The sequence below is a fragment of the Schistocerca cancellata genome, chromosome 6 (assembly GCF_023864275.1).
Source record: "Schistocerca cancellata isolate TAMUIC-IGC-003103 chromosome 6, iqSchCanc2.1, whole genome shotgun sequence".
NCBI classification, from domain to species: Eukaryota; Metazoa; Arthropoda; class Insecta; order Orthoptera; family Acrididae; genus Schistocerca; species Schistocerca cancellata.
The window spans coordinates 28571289-28595287 of NC_064631.1; the positions used below are offsets into that span (position 1 = coordinate 28571289).

General features: G+C 38.3%; 1 protein-coding gene across 2 annotated transcripts in view; it reads right to left on the reverse strand.

Annotated features, from left to right (window-relative positions):
* Window positions 1-18130, reverse strand: part of LOC126191124 (CCR4-NOT transcription complex subunit 10) — a 162813-nt gene extending 144683 nt beyond the window's left edge. Inside the window, exons 1-2 of one of the 2 annotated variants that reach the window (XM_049931871.1) lie at window positions 17393-18130; window positions 10886-11036 (exon numbers count right to left, since the gene is read on the reverse strand). In XM_049931871.1, coding sequence (XP_049787828.1) covers window positions 10886-11036; window positions 17393-17665 — 424 coding nt within the window. In that variant the 5' untranslated portion in view covers window positions 17666-18130. Of the gene's footprint in view, window positions 1-10885; window positions 11037-11501; window positions 11819-17392 lie in introns of those variants that run through there. The other variant, XM_049931872.1, reaches the window with a different exon arrangement.
* Window positions 18131-23999: the final 5869 nt, after the last annotated feature.

Below are 23999 nucleotides of genomic sequence, written 5' to 3' on the forward strand. Positions count from 1 at the left end.
GTAATGTGTAATACGCAGACATCTATCCAGACTATCACACAGGAAATCCAAACTGCATTAGGATTCACTGCAAGTATTATGACAGTTGAGCGCAAGGTGAGAAAAAAGCCACACATCACATTGTTAAATGCAAAATGACACCTAACTTGGTGTAAGGAGCATAAACATTGGAGGATTGAATAGTGGAAAAATGTTGTGTGGAGTGACAAATCACGGTACACAATGTGGCGATCCGATGGCAGGGTGTGGGTATGGCGAATGCCCGGTGAGTGTCATCTGCCAGTGTGTGTAGTGCCAACAGTAAAATTTGGAGGCGGTGGTGTTATGGTATGATCATGTTTTTCATGGAGGGGGCTTGCACCCATTGTTGTTTTGCATGGCACAGGCCGACACTGATGTTTTAAGCATCTTCTTGCTTCCCACTATTGAAGAGCAATTCGGGGATGGTGACTGCATCTTTCAACACGATCCAGCACCTGTTCATAATGCACGGCCTGTGGTGGAGTGGTTAGACGACAATAACATCCCTGTAATGGACTGGCCTGCACAGAGTCGTGACCTGAATCGTATAGAACACCTTTGGGATGTTTTGGAATGCCGAGTTTGTGCCAGGCCTCACCGAGCGACATCGATACCTTTCTCCAGTCCAACACCCTGTAAAGAATGGGCTGCCATTCCTCAAGAAACCTTCCAGCAGCTGATTGAACGTATGCCTGTGAGAGTGGAAGTTGTCATCAAGGCTAAGGGTGAGACAACACCACATTGAATTCCAGCATTACCAATGTAGGGTGCCATGAACTTGTAAGTCATTTTCAGGCAAGTGTCCAGATACTTTTGATCTGGTGGTGCTACAGAAGAATGTTGAAGATTAGATGGGTAGATCACATAACTAATGAAGAGGTATTGAATAGAATTGGGGAGAAGAGAAATTTGTGGCACAACTTGACTAGAAGAAGGGATTGCTTGGTAGTACATATCCTTAGGCATCAAGGGATCACCAATTTAGTATTGGAGGACAGTGTGGAGGGTAAAAATCATAGAGGGAGACCAAGAGATGAATACAATAAACAGATTCAGAAGGATGTAGGTTGCAGTAGGTACTGGGAGATGTAGAAGCTTGCACAGGATAGAGTAGCACGTATAGCTGCATCAAACCAGTATCTGGACTGAAGACCACAGTAACAACAGTGACATAGATGTTCATCTGAAGAAAATTTCCCAAGACCGGATGGATGACCAATAGTAATTCTAAATTCATCCTGCACTGTACTATGAAGCAGTTCTTGCTATTTCTTTTCATGCAAAATCATTGGAAATTTCACAGCTTGAATATATATACATATTTTGAAAATTTAATTTAAACAGTGTTCAAATGCTGTAAGTCACCCATGGAGAAAATATAAACTTGCAAATCAATAAAGAAACATCTCAGAATACACATAGAGAAGTACAGTAACATTGTCATTTCCTGAATTCACTCCCCTATCATTTGCATCTTCATGTACAATACACATCAGACTACAATTCTCAGTTCTAATACATTTACATTTTATCAGAAAATTGTATTTCAGTAAAATAATAATGCAAATTTACCTATGCTTTGTAGGAGAATCTAAATGAGACACTGCACAAATGAAATACAATATTTTCACCTTGGCTGCACTCGGATATAGATAGCTTATTAATCTTTAACTCCACAACTGCTTTTGACCATCAGGTCATTTTCAGGTTGTTCACTATGAGTTGCTATCTAAGTATTGTAGTTAAGTTCCCCATGTCATATTCATATGTTATGAAAGCACGTTTGTGACTCATGTGTTATGAAAACCACATATAGTGAAACCTCTTGAGAAAACCACCCCTTTAAGCTGATCCCCTCTCTAAACAACCATACTTTTAAGGAGTGGACATAAACTTCCTTAAGACCAAAGCATCTTTATCCCCTTTAAGATGACAATCTCTTTTCCTGACCAACGACTACTCTTTAGCTAACAATGTCTTCCCTTTACAACAACTGCAAACAATCATAGAAGAGGGAATTACAATATTACTGTAAGGTTTCTTGACATGAAAATCTCTAATATTTCATTGTCATTTGTACTTTTGATAGCAAACAGTTCTGATTTTTCCTCTGTAGTGAACAGTCATGGCTACTTCAGATAAAAGTAAACTTGGTGTTCTTTCACTAGAATAGTAAATCTCTGTTAGTAGAGAGAGTGAAAAAGGAAAATCTCAGTGCCAATTAGAGAGTGGGTTTAACTGTGAAAAAGTCAAATACAGAATACTATTACAAATCACAGCAGGTACATTAAGGAATGGGAAGAAAATGTCAACAAAAATCCAAAGAAAACTGGTGGCTACCATTTAAAGATGTTAATAAAAAAATGGCTCTGAGCACTATGGGACTCAACTGCTGTGGTCATAAGTCCCCTAGAACTTAGAACTACTTAAACCTAACTAACCTAAGGACAGCACACAACACCCAGCCATCACGAGGCAGAGAAAATCCCTGACCCCGCCGGGAATCGAACCCGGGAACCCGGGCGTGGGAAGCGAGAACGCTACCGCACAGATGTTAATAATGCTGTTTTAGAATGATTTAATACAGTACGCGCCAAAGGATTGCCTATTAGTGGACTGATGCTACAAGAAAAAGCTCTTAAATATGCTTCTAATTTTGGAATTCCTAATTTCAATGCAAATAATGGCTGGTTGGGCCAATTTCGTGTTCAACACGCCCCCCCCCCCCCCCCCCCCCCCCCCGGCATTCTGAGAAGGAAGTGTAGAAGTTAACTGAGATATTGTATCCGACTAGAAGTTGAGATTTAGTGTAATTACATGTGGCTGATGTGATAGTGACATTTACAGCATGGATGAAACTTGTTTATTTTTAAAGCTATTCCAGACAAAACACTAACTTTGACGTGATAGTGAATATGATGCAATTCCTGTAAAGGCGATTCCATTAAGCGATGCCTTACACAGTATCACTAGACGTAAGTCCCTTGCTTCTGAGCTTTCCAACTAGAAACTGATGTACTTACTATCTGAGGTGGAAAAGGAGTATGAGAATGTGATTGTAAGCTGATGTATGAAAAGGTGTGTGCAGATGCCAATTTCTGCATGTTTTTTTACATAAATGATTAGGTATGTACTGTATTATTATTATTAACATATTACAAGAGCTTGTTTTTCATTGTAGCAGTTGTCATTAACTGTGTTTAAATCATAATGTTCAGCATCATGTTCTACCTTGATCACTCTTTAAGGAGACCATCCCTCCAGGCGACCACTTTCCCACAAAAATTCAAGTGGTTGGCTTAAAGAGGTTTCATTGTATTGACTGGTGGGTTCAAAAAGTCAACAAGATGTGGCTGATACTTTGTATTTATCAGAGGGTTATAAATACATTCTGTTTTATTGACTTACAGGCAGACACGACAGCTCACCTCAGATCAGACTGGAACTCCATGGATTTATATTGTAATGTAATTCAAGGTAGAACTGAAACAGCTGTTAGTAGCACCTATGCACATAATGAACAAAAGAGAAGTAAACTGACCAAAAAATCTATGTAAAGTAAAATACTGAATTAAAATGGAATGTGTTAAAACAGAAAGTACAGTATAAAATTATAAAGATACAATAAGAAAATAAATCTGTCATCAATGTGAAGATTGTCTTGAAGACTACAGTGCTTTACAAACATGATCCTGTTATGGGGCTGTACTGTGGCATTTACTCACAGCACAACATGGGAAATGTGTAACGTAAGCCTGCATACTAGCAGCAAAATTAGAAAATAAGTATATAAATAAAAACAACTATGGTAAATAAAATAGAGAGCAATTAGTACATTGTGTAAGCAGGTAATTTTCAAAGATTTGTAATTGTTGTGCTCAATTCTTACTATAAGTACTCCTTAATGTTATTTGTGGTGAACGTTAAGAATCTGTTCCAACAGGTGGTTCACACAACGATAATGAAAACACACAAATAATTCTGTGATGATACTGCCTCTTTGGTCTAGAGTTCAGAGTGGGGTTTTGTATTCTGGCAGAAATGTCTTTCACAATTTGCTTGCAGATGATATTCTTGCAGCCTTCAGTCCACAGACTAGTTTTCTGCAGTTCTCCACGCTAGCATATCCTGCACAGGCCTATTAGTCTCAGCTTAACTACTGCAACCTACATTCATTTGAACTCAATTACCGAGTCAAGTCTTCATCTTCACGTACAATTTTTACCCCCCCCCCCCCCACACACACTTTTTTCCATTATCAAACCAACTATTTTATTGTTGCCTCAAAATGTGTCCTATTAACCAATCCCTTCTTTTAGTCAAGTTATGCCATAAATTTCAATTTTATCTACTTTGATTCAGCAACTCCTCATTAGATATCCAATCCACCTATCCAGTCTTCAATACTGTCCTGTAGCAACACATTTTAGAACTTTCTATTCTGTTCTTGCAGATGTAATGTAATAAATGCCTGTAAATTCAAAAGAAAATGAGAAACATTTTATTGACCATTCCTTGAAATTAAATAATAATAATAATTAGGTGAGCAATAGAAATCTTTGCTACTCATAAGTTAAGAAACAATGTTCATGATCAGTTGGCATCTATTCCTCCAGCCTATTGATAACTGTTATTCTCTGATAATTATAACTGTGTCTGTGCAAATAACAATGACTAATCTCTCCTCATCTTCTCTGGGATGAGGCTAACATAGTGGTTGTTGTTGTTGTTGTTGTGGTCTTCAGTCCTGAGACTGGTTTGATGCAGCTCTCCATGCTACTCTATCCTGTGCAAGCTTCTTCATCTCCCAGTATCTACTGCAACCTACATCCTTCTGAATCTGCTTAGTGTATTCATCTCTTGGTCTCCCTCTACGATTTTTACCTTCCCCACTGCCCTCCAATGCTAAATTTGTGATCCCTTGATGCCTCAAAACATGTCCTACCAACCGATCCCTCATTCTAGTCAAGTTGTGCCACAAACTTCTCTTCTCCCCAATCCTATTCAATACCTCGTCATTAGTTACCTGATCTACCCACCTTATCTTCAGCATTCTTCTGTAGCACCACATTTCGAAAGCTTCTATTCTCTTCTTGTCCAAACTAGTTATCGTCCATGTTTCACTTCCATACATGGCTACACTCCATACAAATACTTTCAGAAACGACTTCCTGACACTTAAATCTATACTCGATGTTAACAAATTCCTCTTCTTGAGAAACGCTTTCCTTGCCATTGCCAGTCTACATTTTATATCCTCTCTACTTCGACCATCATCAGTTATTTTGCTCCCCAAATAGCAAAACTCCTTTACTACTTTAAGTGTCTCATTTCCTAATCTAATTCCCTCAGCATCACCCGACTTAATTCGACTACATTCCATTATCCTCGTTTTGCTTTTGTTGATGTTCATCTTATATCCTCCTTTCAAGACACTGTCCATTCCGTTCAACTGCTCTTCCAAGTCCTTTGCTGTCTCTGACAGAATTACAATGTCATCGGCGAACCTCAAAGTTTTTACTTCTTCTCCATGAACTTTAATCCCTACTCCGAATTTTTCTTTTGTTTCCTTCACTGCTTGCTCAATATACAGATTGAATAACATCGGGGAGAGGCTACAACCCTGTCTTACTCCTTTCCCAACCACTGCTTCCCTTTCATGTCCCTCGACTATTATAACTGCCGTCTGGTTTCTGTACAAACTGTAAATAGCCTTTCGCTCCCTGTATTTTACCCCTTCCACCTTCAGAATTTGAAAGAGAGTATTCCAGTTAACATTGTCAAAAGCTTTCTCTAAGTCTACAAATGCTAGAAATGTAGGTTTGCCTTTTCTTAATCTTTCTTCTAAGATAAGTCGTAAGGTCAGTATTGCCTCACGTGTTCCAACATTTCTACGGAATCCAAACTGATCTTCACCGAGGTCGGCTTCTACCAGTTTTTCCATTCGTCTGTAAAGAATTCGCGTTAGTATTTTGCAGCTGTGACTTATTAAACTGATAGTTCGGTAATTTTCACATCTGTCAACACCTGCTTTCTTTGGGATTGGAATTATTATATTCTTCTTGAAGTCTGAGGGTATTTCGCCTGTCTCATACATCGTGCTCACCAGATGGTAGAGTTTTTTCATGACTGGCTCTCCCGAGGCCATCAGTAGTTCAAATGGAATGTTGTCTACTCCCGGGGCCTTGTTTCGACGCAGGTCTTTCAGTGTTCTGTCAAACTCTTCACGCAGTATCTTATCTCCCACTTCGTCTTCATCTACATCCTCTTCCATTTCCATAATATTGTCCTCAAGTACATCGCCCTTGTATAAACCCTCTATATACTCCTTCCACCTTTCTGCCTTCCCTTCTTTGCTTAGAACTGGGTTGCCATCTGAGCTCTTGATATTCATACAAGTGGTTCTCTTCTCTCCAAAGGTCTCTTTAATTTTCCTGTAGGCAGTATCTATCTTACCCCTAGTGAGACAAGCCTCTACATCCTTACATTTGTCCTCTAGCCATCCCTGCTTAGCCATTTTGCACTTCCTGTCGATATCATTTTTGAGACGTTTGTATTTCTTTTTGCCTGCTTCATTTACTGCATTTTTATATTTTCTCCTTTCATCAATTAAATTCAATATTTCTTCTGTTACCCAAGGATTTCTATTAGCCCTCGTCTTTTTACCTACTTGATCCTCTGCTGCCTTCACTACTTCATCCCTCAGAGCTACCCATTCTTCTTCTACTGTATTTCTTTCCCCCATTCCTGTCAATTGTTCCCTTATGCTCTCCCTGAAACTCTCTACAACCTCTGGTTCTTTCAGTTTATCGAGGTCCCATCTCCTTAAATTCCCACCTTTTTGGAGTTTCTTCAGTTTCAATCTGCAGTTCATAACCAATAGATTGTGGTCAGAATCCACATCTGCTCCAGGAAATGTCTTACAATTTAAAACCTGGTTCCTAAATCTCTGTCTTACCATTATATAATCTATCTGATACCTTTTAGTATCTCCAGGATTCTTCCAGGTATACAACCTTCTTTTATGATTCTTGAACCAAGTATTGGCTATGATTAAGTTATGCTCTGTGCAAAATTCTACAAGGCGGCTTCCTCTTTCATTCCTTCCCCCCAATCCATATTCACCTACTATGTTTCCTTCTCTCCCTTTTCCTACTGACGAATTCCAGTCACCCATGACTATTAAATTTTCATCTCCCTTCACTACCTGAATAATTTCTTTTATCTCGTCATACATTTCATCTATTTCTGCATCATCTGCAGAGGTAGTTGGCATATAAACTTGTACTACTGTAGTAGGCATGGGCTTTGTGTCTATCTTGGCCACAATAATGCGTTCACTATGCTGTTTGTAGTAGCTAACCCGCACTCCTATTTTTTTATTCATTATTAAACCTACTCCTGCATTACCCCTATTTGATTTTGTATTTATAATCCTGTAATCACCTGACCAAAAGTCTTGTTCCTCCTGCCACCGAACTTCACTAATTCCCACTATATCTAACTTTAACCTATCCATTTCCTTTTTTAATATTATAGTGGTTAGCAATCTCATATCTTTGAGCTCCTCTCTCTAAAGCTTCTATCCTCATCTTTTTCTCCCATTGTTATCTCAGCAAGTGGGTGCCTCAGATCCTGGGGTCTGAGTGACCTGTTTTTTGAAACAGCTTCCGTAAAGTTTGGAAGGTAGGAGACGAGGTACTGGCAGAAGTAAAGCTGTGAGTACCGGGCGTGAGTCGTGCTTCGGTAGCTCAGTTGGTGGAGCACTTGCCCGTGAAAGGCAAGGGACCCGAGTTCGAGTCTCGGTCAGGCACACAGTTTTAATCTGCCAGGAAGTTTCATATCAGCGCACACTCCGCTGCAGAGTGAAAATCTCATTCTGGAAACATCCCCCAGGCTGTGGCTAAGCCATGTCTCCGCAATATCCTTTCTTTCAGGAGTGGTAGTTCTGCAAGTTTCGCAGGAGAGCTTCTGTAAAGTTTGGAAGGTAGGAGACGAGGTACTGGCAGAAATAAAACTGTGAGTACCGGGCGTGAGTCGTGCTTCGGTAGCTCGGTGGAGCACTTGCCCGCGAAAGGCAAGGGTCCCGAGTTCGAGTCTCGGTCGGGCACACAGTTTTAATCTGCCAGGAAGTTTCATATCAGCGCACACTCCGCTGCAGAGTGAAAATCTCATTCTGGGGACCTGTTTTTTCCCCCAAATTTGTAACTCAATATTCTGCAAGTTAACAAATCTAGTTAAAAATACAGGAATGTACACTCAATAACTGGAAATGACTTAACAAGAAGCACATGTGATTAGTACATAAGGACAGATACTTCCACTTAATGAATCACTAGCTTGAAAATTTATCAAACTGAAAATTTGTGAGGCAAAAGATGCATATAAAAAGTAAGCCACATACTACTAAACTGCAGAAATGTGGAATGTAACAAACAGGGACATGAACATAGAAAAGTAATGATACCCTTTTATGGTTTCCATGGTAAGGGATTCCTTTGTCTGGAAAAAAAAAAAAAAAAGATTGAAGGAACATAGAAATTTTAAATGCTTAATCAGAACAGTCACTCAGAAATGAAGCCCAAGTCATACACAGTTCTCTCTGCCACAGGCATATGAGTTAAGGGTTCTGAAAGATTGTGCGTGATTCTCTGTCTCCCAAACCTGAGAAACTTTTTCTAGTTTTATTCGACCGACATTTTCTTTCACTCTATACTGGTATATAAAATTTGTCACTCCTGTATCATTACATACTACAAATTAAAGCCCTCGTCAGAGTTTTTCTACCTCTATGTGAAGGCTAATCTTAGGAATTACTGTAGCGGCTTTGTTATGGTTTTCATTAGTAAACAGACTGATTCTCAAGGAAAACTTGTGTGTATAATTTAATACCATTAGGCCAGACAAGTTGTCTGGCCATAGATACTTAGTACCACCTGTGCGAAGGCAGGAAATATTGCTGGTGTACTATAATCGATCAAACGTGTACAATCAGAACCGAGCTGTTATTCAGTTTTATCTAATATTGTTGAGTGACCATGGACGACAACAGCAGTTGCTGATATCAACTGCACAAGAAATAAAACAAGCTTTTTGTATTCATGTATCACATAAAATGCATTGAAAAGAATAAGGTAAGCCTACTGAAACGTTTATCCATGTCAAATAACCAGTATACTAGTTATCATACACAAATGCCCTGCAATATCTCACTTCTCATATTAAACAATGGAAAATCCAGGATGGAATAATGATGACATTATGAAAAGGATAGATTGCTACCCACCATACAGCTATGAGTAGCAATCTATCCTTTTCAAAACAGTATCATTATTCTATTCTGGCAACCCATAATTTTCATAATATTATCACTTTTCCTATTAGTTATATCTCCAAAAGTCTTTTTTTCTTTTTCATCAGTAATGGTCATATTTTTTTATTTTATTTATCCATCTGTAGACAATAAATGCTACATGAATTTTGTCAAATATACATGTAAATTTTTTGCTAGAGCATTATAAGGAAATATATGCATAAAATAATACAAAGTCTGTCCCCCCCCCCCTCCCCTCTCCAAAATCTTGGTTGTGGCAACAGACTGATCTGTAGTGTAGCCAGTCTATGTTAGGTTGAAAGCTCGTAATTTGGTTGTGAGCTGGCGAAGCCAACAAATGAGAAAACCAAATAAAGATTGTGCTAAAAGACTGACCTTTTGCATAGCCCAATATTTACATTTGTGCCATATTTAAACATCCTTAATGTGTTTTTCATCATAAGAACTGAAACTACAATGTAAATCCGGGACACATATATTTGACAATGGACAAGCCTTGGATAAATATTTTGATGCTCATCCACTATGAAAAATGCAAGGTGGGGTCTACTGTGTAACTTTTACCATACCATATACAGTAATAGGGTCATTGGAGGCATCCATTTCCACCCAACGGCTTTGAGCCATGATGGAATGGTATTGTGATGTATAATGCCACTGTAGTGTGGTGTTTTTGAGTTGTTTCATGTCTGTAGATATCCTGTTGCTGTATATGATAGTGCCCTCTGGTAGTGGATGTTGCCTTGGTATTGGGTTCATTTGAGTGTCAGTTATCACTATGGTAGAGAGAGAGAGAGAGAGAGAGAGAGAGAGAGAATGAGGAGGGAGGGTGCCGGCAGGTAACCTTGATGATTTTGTCGGGGGCTTTTGTTGGTAAGCAATTTTTATTTTTGTTTTATTCTATAGTAATTTCAATGTTTTGTCTGTTTTATATTTATAATATTGCAGTGGAGTTTTAATTGAGCTAGTGCATATAAAGGTTTTTGAATATTTGGAATTCTGGTTTAAGTGGGGCTTTGTGAGTTATGTAGGTGTGTGAAGTTTGTGATTGTGGCTTGCCAGTAGGTATTCAGAACTGCATTTCAGCTATACACATCACAAAAATGTTGTGGGCTCTGTTTGGGCTGTATAGTTCGTGTGAAGTGTACGATTCCTGTTGGTTTTGTGGCTGTAGCATTACGTCTTAAGCTGAAATTTGTTTTTTAATAATATTTATTATGGAATTATGCAGTATTTTGTATGGTTATATGTTTAGCTGGTCCCCACCCAACCTAACTTCCTATTTCCCACAGTTGTTCAGTTAGTTTCATTTTCTTGTTGGAGTGATATGTTCTTGTATCATCTTTATTTTTGTTTCCATTTGTTGGCATGTGTATGTAGTGACGACTTCATTGCCATTTTGTATACATTGGAAGTAGGCATTTCCATCATACTGATGACGTCATGGGTCAAAACAGACGGGAGGGATCAAACACTTTCCTAAAGCCCATTAATATAGTAAATATAATAAGGCAATTGATAGATACATACCCATTGGCTCAATAAAGCTGAAAATTTTGTTCATGATTTTGAGTGCTGCATGATACTGCTTCAGGTGGTATAAGAGAACAGCTTGGTTATAATATATAACACAATGTTCTACATCTTCTAATGAATCCAGGTCTTCAATGTTGATATGAGCCTGAAATTGACAAGTGATGTTTATATATTTGTGAGAACTGGATGAAAGTAGGCCTAATAAATATCTTTTTTTTTTAGCACTAAAACAAAAGTCAAGCACACATCAGATATTTTATAGCAGAAAACATGGAGCAATTAAAAAAAACAAAAACACTGCACATGCGCCTCTCCCTCCCCAAAGAATATTTTACTAGGGCGACTATAAGTGTTCCCATTTTTTCATGTGTGAGTTTTCAAATTTGAGAATAGAGCAGCATGAAAACTAAAAGTCTTGAAAATAGTTTTCAAGTGATGTACACTTCTGCATTGTAATTTTTCGGAAGTTATTCTAGAACAAAGTAATAAGCACTGATGTAAACAACTCATTATACAATAGCGTGCTAAAAAGTACTTCCTCCAAGTTTTTATTCTGTCCTCAAGATCAGGTGAGATCTAACATGTTATGCATGTTACTCAGTCGACTTACCTACTTCAATGATGCAAGTGGCAAGCCTCTGTCACTAGAGGACTCTGGGCTGTAGTGTGTAACATGCCAGTGTGTAAAATAATTATGTTGGCACACTGTAAACTCAGAAAACTAAAAGCATGAATTTGAAGAGTTCATCCACACATGGAGCACCCTCTCCTTCAGCATGATAATGCCAGATCAAACACGTGCACTGCAACATCAGCAACAATCTGACACCTTGGACTCACTGTTGTCAGTATTCCTCCACATATCCCAACTTGGCCCCATTTGATTTTCATCTGTTTCCAAAACTTAAAAAACACATTCAAGGACTTCACTTTGATTGTTATGAAGTTGTACAAGTGTAGGTGAGGCTGTGATTCCGTCAACAAAGTCAAACATTCTACAGTGGCAGTATCAACAAACTGAACTTTTGTTGAAAGAAATGCGTTCATCGCCAGGGTGAGTATGTTGAGAAATAAATATGTAGACATTAAGAATAAAGATGTAGAATAAAAAGCTTTAAGAGATTTCACATAAAAAGTTTGGATGCATTATTTTTTTTCAGCATGCCCTCATAATATTGTGATATTTTGTACATTTTATTGCTATTATTCCCCCCCCCCCCCATGAACCATGGACCTTGCCGTTGGTGGGGAGGCTTGTGTGCCTCAGCGATACAGATAGCCGTGCCATAGGTACAACCACAACGGAGGGGTATCTGTTGAGAGGCCAGACAAACGTGTGGTTCCTGAAGAGGGGCAGCAGCCTTTTCAGTAGTTGCAAGGGCAACAGTCTGGATGATTGACTGATCTGGCCTTGTAACAATAACCAAAACGGCCTTGCTGTGCTGGTACTGCGAACGGCTGAAAGCAAGGGGAAACTACGGCTGTAATTTTTCCCGAGGGCATGCAGCTTTACTGTATGATTAAATGATGATGGCGTCCTCTTGGGTAAAATATTCCGGAGGTAAAATAGTCCCCCATTCGGATCTCCGGGCGGGGACTACTCAAGAGGATGTCGTTATCAGGAGAAAGAAAACTGGTGTTCTACGGATCGGAGCGTGGAATGTCAGATCCCTTAATCGGGCAGGTAGGTTAGAAAATTTAAAAAGGGAAATGGATAGGTTAAAGTTATATATAGTGGGAATTAGTGAAGTTCGGTGGCAGGAGGAACAAGACTTCTGGTCAGGTGACTACAGGGTTATAAACACAAAGACAAATAGGGGTAATGCAGGAGTAGGTTTAATAATGAATAGGAAAATAGGAATGCGGGTTAGCTACTACAAACAGCATAGTGAACGCATTATTGTGGCCAAGATAGATACGAAGCCCACACCTACTACAGTAGTACAAGTTTATATGCCAACTAGCTCTGCAGATGACGAAGAAATTGAAGAAATGTATGATGAAATAAAAGAAATTATTCAGATAGTGAAGGGAGACGAAAATTTAATAGTCATGGGTGACTGGAATTCGAGTGTAGGAAAAGGGAGAGAAGGAAACGTAGTAGGTGAGTATGGATTGGGGCTAAGAAATGAAAGAGGAAGCCGCCTGGTAGAATTTTGCACAGAGCACAACTTAATCATAGCTAACACTTGGTTTAAGAATCATGATAGAAGGTTGTATACATGGAAGAACCCTGGAGATACTAAAAGGTATCAGATAGATTATATAATGGTAAGACAGAGATTTAGGAACCAGGTTTTAAATTGTAAGACATTTCCAGGAGCAGATGTGGACTCTGACCACAATTTATTGGTTATGACCTGTAGATTAAAACTGAAGAAACTGCAAAAAGGTGGGAATTTAAGGAGATGGGACCTCGATAAACTGAAAGAACCAGAGGTTGTAGAGAGTTTCAGGGAGAGCATAAGGGAACAATTGACAGGAATGGGGGAAAGAAATACAGTAGAAGAAGAATGGGTAGCTTTGAGGGATGAAGTAGTGAAGGCAGCAGAGGATCAAGTAGGTAAAAAGAAGAGGGCTAGTAGAAATCCTTGGGTAACAGAAGAAATATTGAATTTAATTGATGAAAGGAGAAAATATAAAAATGCAGTAAGTGAAGCAGGCAAAAAGGAATACAAACGTCTCAAAAATGAGATCGACAGGAAGTGCAAAATGGCTAAGCAGGCATGGCTAGAGGACAAATGTAAGGATGTGGAGGCTTATCTCACTAGGGGTAAGATAGATACTGCCTACAGGAAAATTAAAGAGACCTTTGGAGATAAGAGAACCACTTGTATGAACATCAAGAGCTCAGATGGAAACCCAGTTCTAAGCAAAGAAGGGAAAGCAGAAAGGTGGAAGGAGTATATAGAGGGTCTATACAAGGGCGATGCACTTGAGGACAATATTATGGAAATGGAAGAGGATGTAGATGAAGATGAAATGGGAGAAACGATACTGCGTAAAGAGTTTGACAGAGCACTGAAAGACCTGAGTCGAAACAAGGCCCCCGGAGTAGACAACATTCCATTGGAACTACTGACGGCCTTGGGAGAGCCAGTCCTGACAAAACTCTACCATCTGGTGAGCAAGATGTATGAAACAGGCGAAATACCCTCAGACTTCAAGAAGAATATAATAATTCCAATCCCAAAGAAAGCAGGTGTGGACAGATGCGAAAATTACCGAACAAGCCACAGCTGCAAAATACTAACACGAATTCTTTACAGACGAATGGAAAAACTAGTAGAAGCCGACCTCGGTGAAGATCAGTTTGGATTCCGTAGAAATACTGGAACACGTGAGGCAATACTGACCTTAAGACTTATCTTAGAAGAAAGATTAAGGAAAGGCAAACCTACGTTCCTAGCATTTGTAGACTTAGAGAAAGCTTTTGACAATGTTGACTGGAATACTCTCTTTCAAATTCTAAAGGTGGCAGGGGTAAAATACAGGGAGCGAAAGGCTATTTACAATTTGTATAGAAACCAGATGGCAGTTATAAGAGTCGAGGGGCATGAAAGAGAAGCAGTGGTTGGGAAGGGAGTAAGACAGGGTTGTAGCCTCTCCCCGATGCTATTCAATCTGTATATTGAGCAAGCAGTAAAGGAAACAAAAGAAAAATTCGGAGTAGGTATTAAAATACATGGAGAAGAAATAAAAACGTTGAGGTTCGCCGATGACATTGTAATTCTGTCAGAGACAGCAAAGGACTTGGAAGAGCAGTTGAACGGAATGGATAGTGTCTTGAAGGGAGGATATAAGATGAACATCAACAAAAGCAAAACGAGGATAATGGAATGTAGTCGAATTAAGTCGGGTGATGTTGAGGGTATTAGATTAGGAAATGAGACACTTAAAGTAGTAAAGGAGTTTTGCTATTTGGGGAGCAAAATAACTGATGATGGTCGAAGTAGAGAGGATATAAAATGTAGACTGGCAATGGCAAGGAAAGCGTTTCTGAAGAAGAGAAATTTGTTAACATCGAGTATAGATTTAAGTGTCAGGAAGCCATTTCTGAAAGTATTTGTATGGAGTGTAGCCATGTATGGAAGCGAAACATGGACGGTAAATAGTTTGGACAAGAAGAGAATAGAAGCTTTCGAAATGTGGTGCTACAGAAGAATGCTGAAGATTAGATGGGTCGATCACATAACTAATGAGGAAGTATTGAATAGGACTGGGGAGAAGAGAAATTTGTGGCACAACTTGACCAGAAGAAGGGATCGGTTGGTAGGACATGTTCTGAGGCATCAAGGGATCACCAATTTAGTATTGGAGGGCAGCGTGGAGGGTAAAAATCGTAGGGGGAGACCAAGAGATGAATACACTAAGCAGATTCAGAAAGATGTAGGTTGCAGTAGGTACTGGGAGATGAAGAAGCTTGCACAGGATAGAGTAGCATGGAGAGCTGCATCAAACCAGTCTCAGGACTGAAGACCACAACAACAACAACAACATTGCTATTATTATTATTATTAAAATCCTAGGTGCCTGAGGCAGGTTAAAATGGGGACAACAGCAAAGGCTATCAGTGGCATCAATTTTGTGTACAGACAGTCATGAATGCCTCACAAATTAAAATTGAGGGTTGCAAAGCAAAGTGGATATGCTCACTATGTGATATTGAAAAACAGCTGCAATTACTAAATTTAAACAAGGCTTCATACTATGATGGAATCCCTGTCAGATTATAAACCAAAACTGCAGCTGAGTCAGGTCTCATTTTAACCATAATTAACATGAAAAACAACTGCGCCTAGTGGTTGGAAGAAATCACAGAGCAACAGTGCCTTCAAGAAGGGTAGCAGAAGTTTCTACAAAACTGGCGTACAATCTCAATGACATTCACCTACTGTAGAGTTATGGAACATAGCTTAAAAATAATAAGTTACCTCACACAGAATGACTTCCTCCATGCCAACAAGCATGGATTCCAAAACCACTGCTCACATGAACGTAACTCATGCTTTTCTCATATGACAGTGAGAATGCCTTAGATCATGAAATCAAGCGTATGCAATACTTCTTGACTTCCGAAATGCATATGGCTCAGTAGTACATTTATGCATATTAACAGAAGAATCGTCATATGGGTCTCACACTAAATTTGTGACTGGACTGATGATTTTTTGGTACAGAGAATGCAGCATGTTATCTTGGATGAATGGTCATCAACAGCAGCTGAAATAACTACACGTATGTTTTGGCCTAGTGTGTTGGAGCCATTGCTGTCCACGACAGAAAATATTAATAGTAATTTCAGAATTTTTGTATATGATAACAGTTATCCATAGTGCATCAATTTCTTAAAAAAAAAAAAATGCTGCACAAATATAGATATTGACACGATTCCAAATTAGAGCCTGGATGCAGCTTGCTTTAAATGTAAAGTTTGTAGGATACTTTGAAAATATAATCAGTTAACAAAGCCGAGAGGCATCTAACTAGCCTATCTAATGTGAATCATAATACTATTACTACAAAAATGTAGGTTTATAAATTAACACGCAGAATGGGTTGTAATTTCTTACACTATACCAAGTACAGTGTGAATCAGAACTTCACTGACAAGCTTTCTGATGTTGTTCAGAGGTACCTTCTGAGTATTTCAGTACAAGGGACTCTCAGTCTCCAGTGGCCTGTTACAGTGTTATTGCATTTTGTTTGGTTTTTTGACCAATTAGTTCTGTATTTACACTGCACTGAAAATAGTGCGCAACACTGCAAACGTCGATAGTAAACGCTGTGTCTTGTTTCCATTCCCTTAGGATACTTTCTGTTGACAACAGTAATATGTTCCCTACCACACTGCCTTCAAATCTGCATTCAGCACTGCTCTGTTATGTCTAGGGTTTTGTTGCCTGGTGATGTCAATCATGCGTTAACAGTGATATGCGGCAGTACTAGGGAGAGGTTTACAGATGAAGAGTTGACTGATATTCACACAATGGAAAAGCAACACAAGGACACCACACTGAGCCACTGCTGCACTGATAGCACCTGCATCACAGTAGGGTCTGAGGGTACTTGCATTACTCTGTTTTGTGGGTTGTACATTTTGGTTATTATGTATTAAGTTTAATGCTTTTTCACACTTGTGAAGGTATTTTCACAGAAACAAGGATCATTGCACTAACAAACCGAGTAAATCATAATTACATTATTACTCTGAAATGAGCTCCAGAGACTATCGGTCTTTCCAACTAAAATACTCAGAAGGTATCCTGAACAACATCTGAAAGTTTGTCTGTGAAGTTCTGGTTTAACCTGTAGATTCATGTTAGAGTATCCCTCAAAATACTGACAAGAAGTTATCGAAGTCAGACGTTGAACATTGATTATCAGGCAAATAATCCAACAATTTCGAACAAACGACAAAAAATTCAGCAAAGCAAATACGGAAATCATGTCAGTACAGGGACTCATTTGATATATGAAAAAGATGGAAAAATTACTAACCTGAGAGCAAACTAAATTAATATTTTTGCGGAATAGATCCGTTTTCTTTAGTTCACTTTTGTAATACTCTGCCACTGCTTTGTTATGCAACACTTTAATATCCTGTGGTCGAGCCGCTTCTAATTTTGCTAGGTATTGAATGCATGACGAAAAATTTCCTTTATTAAAGTCCGCTAATGCTGCCTGTGCCCATTCCCTTTCCTGCTCCGAAATCACAGGAGTAGAAGCTGCCTCCGTCTTCGACTTTTCACTTTCTGCTTCTCTCTCTGCCATGACAGATGCTTAATCAGAATATACTACGTATATATCTATGCTGCCTATGCGCTACAAGGAAACCAGCTCATATTTAATTAATAAATGCAGCATCAGGCAGTAGTATTAGAGACTACTACCCTTCTTTGTAATTTTAATTTTGAATCAGGTACCGAACCATTGTTGATTTCACAAGGTAAAACGGTTTAAAAGAGCCCTTGATTTTCGGCTACCAGTTTAACAGTAAAACAATTTGAAAGGTAATACGAGGTTGAAAAAAGCTAGAGCTGAAACTTGAAACGTTATAGAACCAGCCACGATAATCATACAAGTACTTTGTTAATTAAATACACATAGTATACACTGTCCCAGGAAACAAACGTTGAAAGTAGCGTTTATATCCATAGTAACATACAAACGCTAAAAAGCAGCTAGACTGTAAAGTGTAATCACTGACACACTCGCGTGTATGTAAACAACTGTAGCAATGTCTTTGACTGTTGAGCGTAGTCACAGATGTCTGGCGAGGAAGTTAGATGTGCCAGCGATTATAAAATTTCTCTACTGAGTGCGCTTCTCCATTGCATGAATATTAATCAACTCTTCGTCTTTAAACCTTTTCCTAGTACTGCCACATATCACTGTTAACGCATGACTCACATCGCCAGGCAACAAAACCCTAGACATAAATGAGCAGTGCTGAATGCAGATTAAAAGGCAGTGTGGTAGGGAACGTTTTACTGTTGTCGACAGCAAGATCCTGAGTGAATGGAAACAAGAGCCACAGCTTGTACTGTGGACATTTGCAGTTTTGCGTACTATTTTCAGTGCAGTGCAGATACAGAACTAATTGGGCAAAAATCCAAACGAAATGTATTACTCTGTAACATGCCACTGGAGACTGAGAGTCCCTTATACCAAAATACTCCGAAGATACCTTTGAACAAATAAGAAAGTTTTCAGTAAAGTGATTCACACTGTACTTGGTATAGTATAAGAAACTCTTTTCATAATATTACAACCCATTCTATGTGTTCTTTAATTTATAAACCTACAGTTGTGTGGGAACAAAATCCCAGTATCCTGCGACCTTTACATTTAAAGTAAACTGCAATCCTTGCACTAATTTGGAATCGTGTCAATATCTGATTAGATTTTTGTGCAGAATTTTTCTTTTTTTTCAGGAAGTGCTACAGTGTGGGTACAAACAAATTTGTCCAGATTTTTTAACCTTCAAATCTATTCTTGTGTAATATTTCATCCAAATAAAATATATTCGCTGCTACTTGGTTTCGTATCCAAAATGGCCTCTTGGACAACCACAGATGGGTAAGCGTCTACAATGTCCACTGTTACCCCTGTCCTGATTTAAAACTGGTGCCAACTTTCAGTTTTGTAACTTTCACTTCACTTTTATAAAGTTATTAAGTAAATTATCTATACTGTAGATGCTGACGACATATATCTGCAAAACTGACAGGGCTAATATTGATGAAGAAAAAGTTCAGAGAGCAGTAAAAGAAGTTTTCTTTAAAAAGAGAGCATTTGAAAAACAGTGGATAAAATTGGGTTAAAGAAATCTATGCTGCAGGAAGACATCACCACAGCTAAGAAATATTCAGATGAGTACACAAACAACTAGATTAACATATTGTAATTCTACTGCTTTTTGTTAACCAGTTGTCTTATAAATATAACAGTTCTAATTGTGTAGTATCAAAAATCCTTTTCTGTTCTGTATATTGGGCCTGACTACATTATATACTTTTCTGAGATCCATGTGATGGAAGCAGTTCTGGAAATTCAGACAAAGAAAAAAATCCAGACAATGGATACAATAGAATCCAAATATAAACTTTTTATAGATCCCGAGAAGATTTACTAGCTCAGTACTTAATGAAGGGCTTGAATTTACGTTATGGACTCACATACAACCAAACACGTGAACTGGCGTACATGAAGGCTGGGAAACTACAAGAAAAAAAGGAAAAAAAGAACTGCCCTAGGAGCACATAGCACTGGAGTATGGATTTTTATAGAGACAACTGAAGGTCTCTCTTCATAGACCTGAAAATATGAGTTTTGCAAGGGATGCGCCATTTGACAAAATAAATATTAACCTTTTCTTTGACAACCTTTTGAGTGCATTGTACAAATGTAATTTCACTCCAGACAGAATAATGAACTTGGATGAATGTGTCATTCCACAGTAATGCAGTCTCCTAAAGTTAATCCAGGACATGGCAGGAGCAGGTGGGAATGGGGGCCTCACAAGACAGGGGAAAATGTCAGCATGTTTGCTGTCTGTTAGGCCTCAGGGATGGCAATGCAGCCAGAGCTCATTTTTCCATGAGTTGATACGTAGGACAAATTTCTGGATGGTGCACCAAATGGACATTTCACAACCAAATTGCTCCTTGAAGCTCTAAAGCATGTAGCTATGTGGATGAGTTGTCACAAACATAATAGCCTACTAACACTTCTGGACAACCATGCAAGTCACATCAGCACTGATGTTATCAATATGACCAGGAATATTGGAATCACTCTTCTGACATTCCCACCACATTGTTATCACAGGATGCAGCCACTAGATATCACAGTGTTTGGGCTGTCTACAGGGCACCTAAGGACAGCAATGGCTGAGTGGATGAGGATGAATCCTGGGTTCCCAGTCACTATTTCAGAGATCTGCATGTTTTGTGGGATAGCATTTTCATTTGCCTTTACTCAAAAAATATTGCACCTGGCTTCAAGGCGCCTCAGTCGTGGCCATTTAATTGGATATCATTCATGGAAGAACATTTCAAGCTATTGTAAGAAACTGAGCAGTCAGCAGCCTGTACATCAGATAGTCATACATCTTCTCCTGAGGTATCTGCAACTTCATACGATGCTTCACCTTCCATTTCAGCTGCGGACCTAACGAAATTCCAGTTCCTGAAGACGATAGGGTTTCTCAGTAGCTCTGAGGAGAGAAGGAAAATCAATGCAAAATAAATCTGCAGTTTACACTAGTACTGCAGTCAAAGATGAACTGGAAGCAGTAGTGGTGGGTAAGATAAGAAGAGCTCCAAGGAAGACCTTGTTCCAGAACAAGAAGAAATTGAATATCTCTGCAAAAAATAAAATCAGTGATGATACAGACAATGAATCAGAAACCCTTCCTGAGAATGGGCTACACAGTGAAAGAGAAGACGATCAAGCCCAAACCTTAAAAAGCTGACAGATGATGAAGAAGTGAGGTCTGCTGATATCATTTTGGTTTGTTTCACCACCAAGAAGACTTATAAATATTATGTTTTCCGAGTTATAATGCAGTTGGGAAAGGGGCAGTGTGTGTTTCCTAGCTGTGAAAAAAAGGATCTGGATTTGTGTTCCCAATTGTCCAAGATGAGGCAGTAGTGGATATGCATGATATTATTTGTATCCTGCCTTCTGCAGGAACAACTGGGCCACAAAAGCATGGGAGATACTGTGGTTTAATGTTGATTTTGAAATGTGCAGTATTTGTCAAAAAACGAAAACAATATTTCTTTAGGTTGATTTTGATATGTATGACATGATTAACATATACATAATACTTTTTTGAAAAACTTGACTTTCTTTATACCAGGAACATACTGTCCACTTTTACCTCATGCAATTTCAGGCAATGTCTACACTTATCCCACCATGGATTAAATGTGGACAGATTGCAGGCATCTTGTTTTTCTTTTTTTTTTACTTGGTTATCATAATGTTGAGGATATGGAGAATTGGTTTAATATTTCTGATAGGGTGGAAATTGGTTACTCCAAAGATACTAAACTTAAAAAATCTGCCTCAAGTGTTTTTAAGATAAAACACAAAATATAAAAAATGTTCACACTAGCCCCACCCTCCCCTGATAGTTGTATAAACTGTCTAAACAGCAAAGCTTAAATAAAAATATATATCTTAATCTTTATGGCAGCTACTACACTTTGATTCTATTATGATGTATAAGAAAGAATAGATTTTATTTGATCCTCATCAATTATAAATAGTTTATAACTTCCTTGTAAGAAATAAAGTTGCTATAATGAAGATTTGAGAAAACATTCCTTTGCAAAAATGATGTTTTTATTATAATTTTATTTTGCTTCATCTTGTTTTGTGCGAAAAAACTCATTGATTAAGTCACTGAAGCCAATTTCAGTAGCTGTGTCGTCGACAAATCAGCTATGATTGGCAATCTACTCATTTGATATTATGAATTTTCTTTGTCATCTTCAACTTGCTGAACTTTTTTTCACTAGCTTCATTTAAGGTGTTTCCTAACAGGAAATTGAAGGTAGATGAAATGTTGTGATATATGTGAGATCTGTTTTTCGTTCAGTTGATACTTTCTCAAATACTTTGGAGCACTCTAGTTCAAACAGTCTCCCTCCAATAAAAAATCGGAAGCCTTTGATCAAATAAAATATTTGCTTCAGTGCCCATCGCTGACCTTTGAGATCCTACAGTACTGTAGCAAAATAGTGGCAATTACTCCATTACTGAACTCAGTTGTACAGGGGCAGTTACATGAACTAAATGCACAGTTGTTATATAAATCATGTTAGTGATAGATAACCATTTGGCAGTAGTTGTTTCTTTATGATGTTACTTGCACAAAATGACTCCAAGACAGTAGCACGCTTTTACAGTAGTAGGCAGGGAAAAGTCTTCTTCTTGTGGGCAGAAGACAGGAACACTAGGGCTGGAGAACTCATGTACCTCCTGTGGTTAATTCTTAAACCATATTTTTTTCCCTTGTTTTTCTCTTTTTTTTTGTCATCTGATCCATTCTTGCACTCTCTCTATGCTTGTACTGTTGGTGAGGGATGGTCTTCACACTATCTTGATAGGACCATGGCTAATAGTAAAACTCCCAATGGTCCCATTGTAACAAATCACTGTCACAATCAAGTTATAGACACTTTGTTGCTTCTACCTTATTCCTTGTATGTAAATATTTCAAATCCATAGTTCCAAATGAAGTTTGCTCTGGATATTCTAGGTTGATGACAAAAATTATTTAACTGAATGTCAGTTTCGGTTAGACAAAACTTAGTATGTTGATGCTAGAGTTCTTACATTTTGTGCTAATCCTCCAGTTTTTTTCTAGTTTTTGTCTTTGTTTGCTCTCAGTTCACTTACTGCCCGGTAATCTCCTCTGCCTAGACAAAACATAAATCCCTATTACTTTTATTTCATCACAGTTAATAATTATATCTTTTTTAAATTTTGTTAATAACTTTGTGTGAGTTTCCAAAACACTAAGGCTTAAATCAATAAAGCCTTTTGGGACACTTCATTGCCTGGGTTTTCTTTTAATTGCAAGTTCGCCGGGAAGAGGATATTTTTATAAGTACCTGACAAAAGATAACGCTTTATGAGATTGGCAACAAAGCCGCAGCCTTTGCAGTATCTCCAGATGACCAGTGGGTACATGATTCCATAACGACTTGTAATCGACAGCGAGAAAAAGGGCCTTCAGTCATGTTTTGAACATGTTTTCATTCCAGTAACTCAGCCCGAAATTAAGAGAGACAATAATGTAAATCTGTATTTTCTGCCTAAGGTCTTTTATTTATATTTGCATAATTTATAATTATTGGCATAAGTGTGCATTCTCATATTCATAGCTGTGTTTGTAAAATATCTTCTGCTTTTTTTTACAGTATTTTGTTTTTTGTGCCTGAACATTTCTCTCTTTAGTATGGTTGTTGTGACGCACTAAATCAGCGCCAGAGAATGGTAAATTTAGAGCTGGAATAGCATCAGCATTTCGAAGGAACATTCAGCAGTTCACTTTTCAAATCACTTTCTTAATCAAGAATGTATTGAGCAGCGATAGATTTCCGACCGAAAAAAAATCTGCATGTTCCCAAGAATTTATCCATTTTTGTACTGTCTCACTGTTTTTAGAAAATATATGGAACTTAATTTCCTAACTTGCTTCCTTATGTTCTGTGGTTAGTACAACTGGTGATCTTGGCCAAATCACTATTTTTCACCTAAAAACTTACTCTAAAAAATCCCTCAATACAATAATAATTATGGATAACTTTGCACTCAGTCGCTAGCCACTAACAAAAATTCTCTCTTCCATAAACAGCCTCGCTTTCTCTCGTAAACGCAATTACAACACAACACATATGGCAATTATGGGCTACTGAACATGGGTTGGGTTCACTTGGAGTCATGTGTGCAAACTGCTACTGTGCATACACCTCATCAACCCTGCTGTGTGTTCTAGCATTTATGGTGCAACTGAACTGGTAGACTCAAACCACTACTGCTGTAAAAAACATTTTGCTAAATGTATCATCTGTATAAAGCGCAAAAC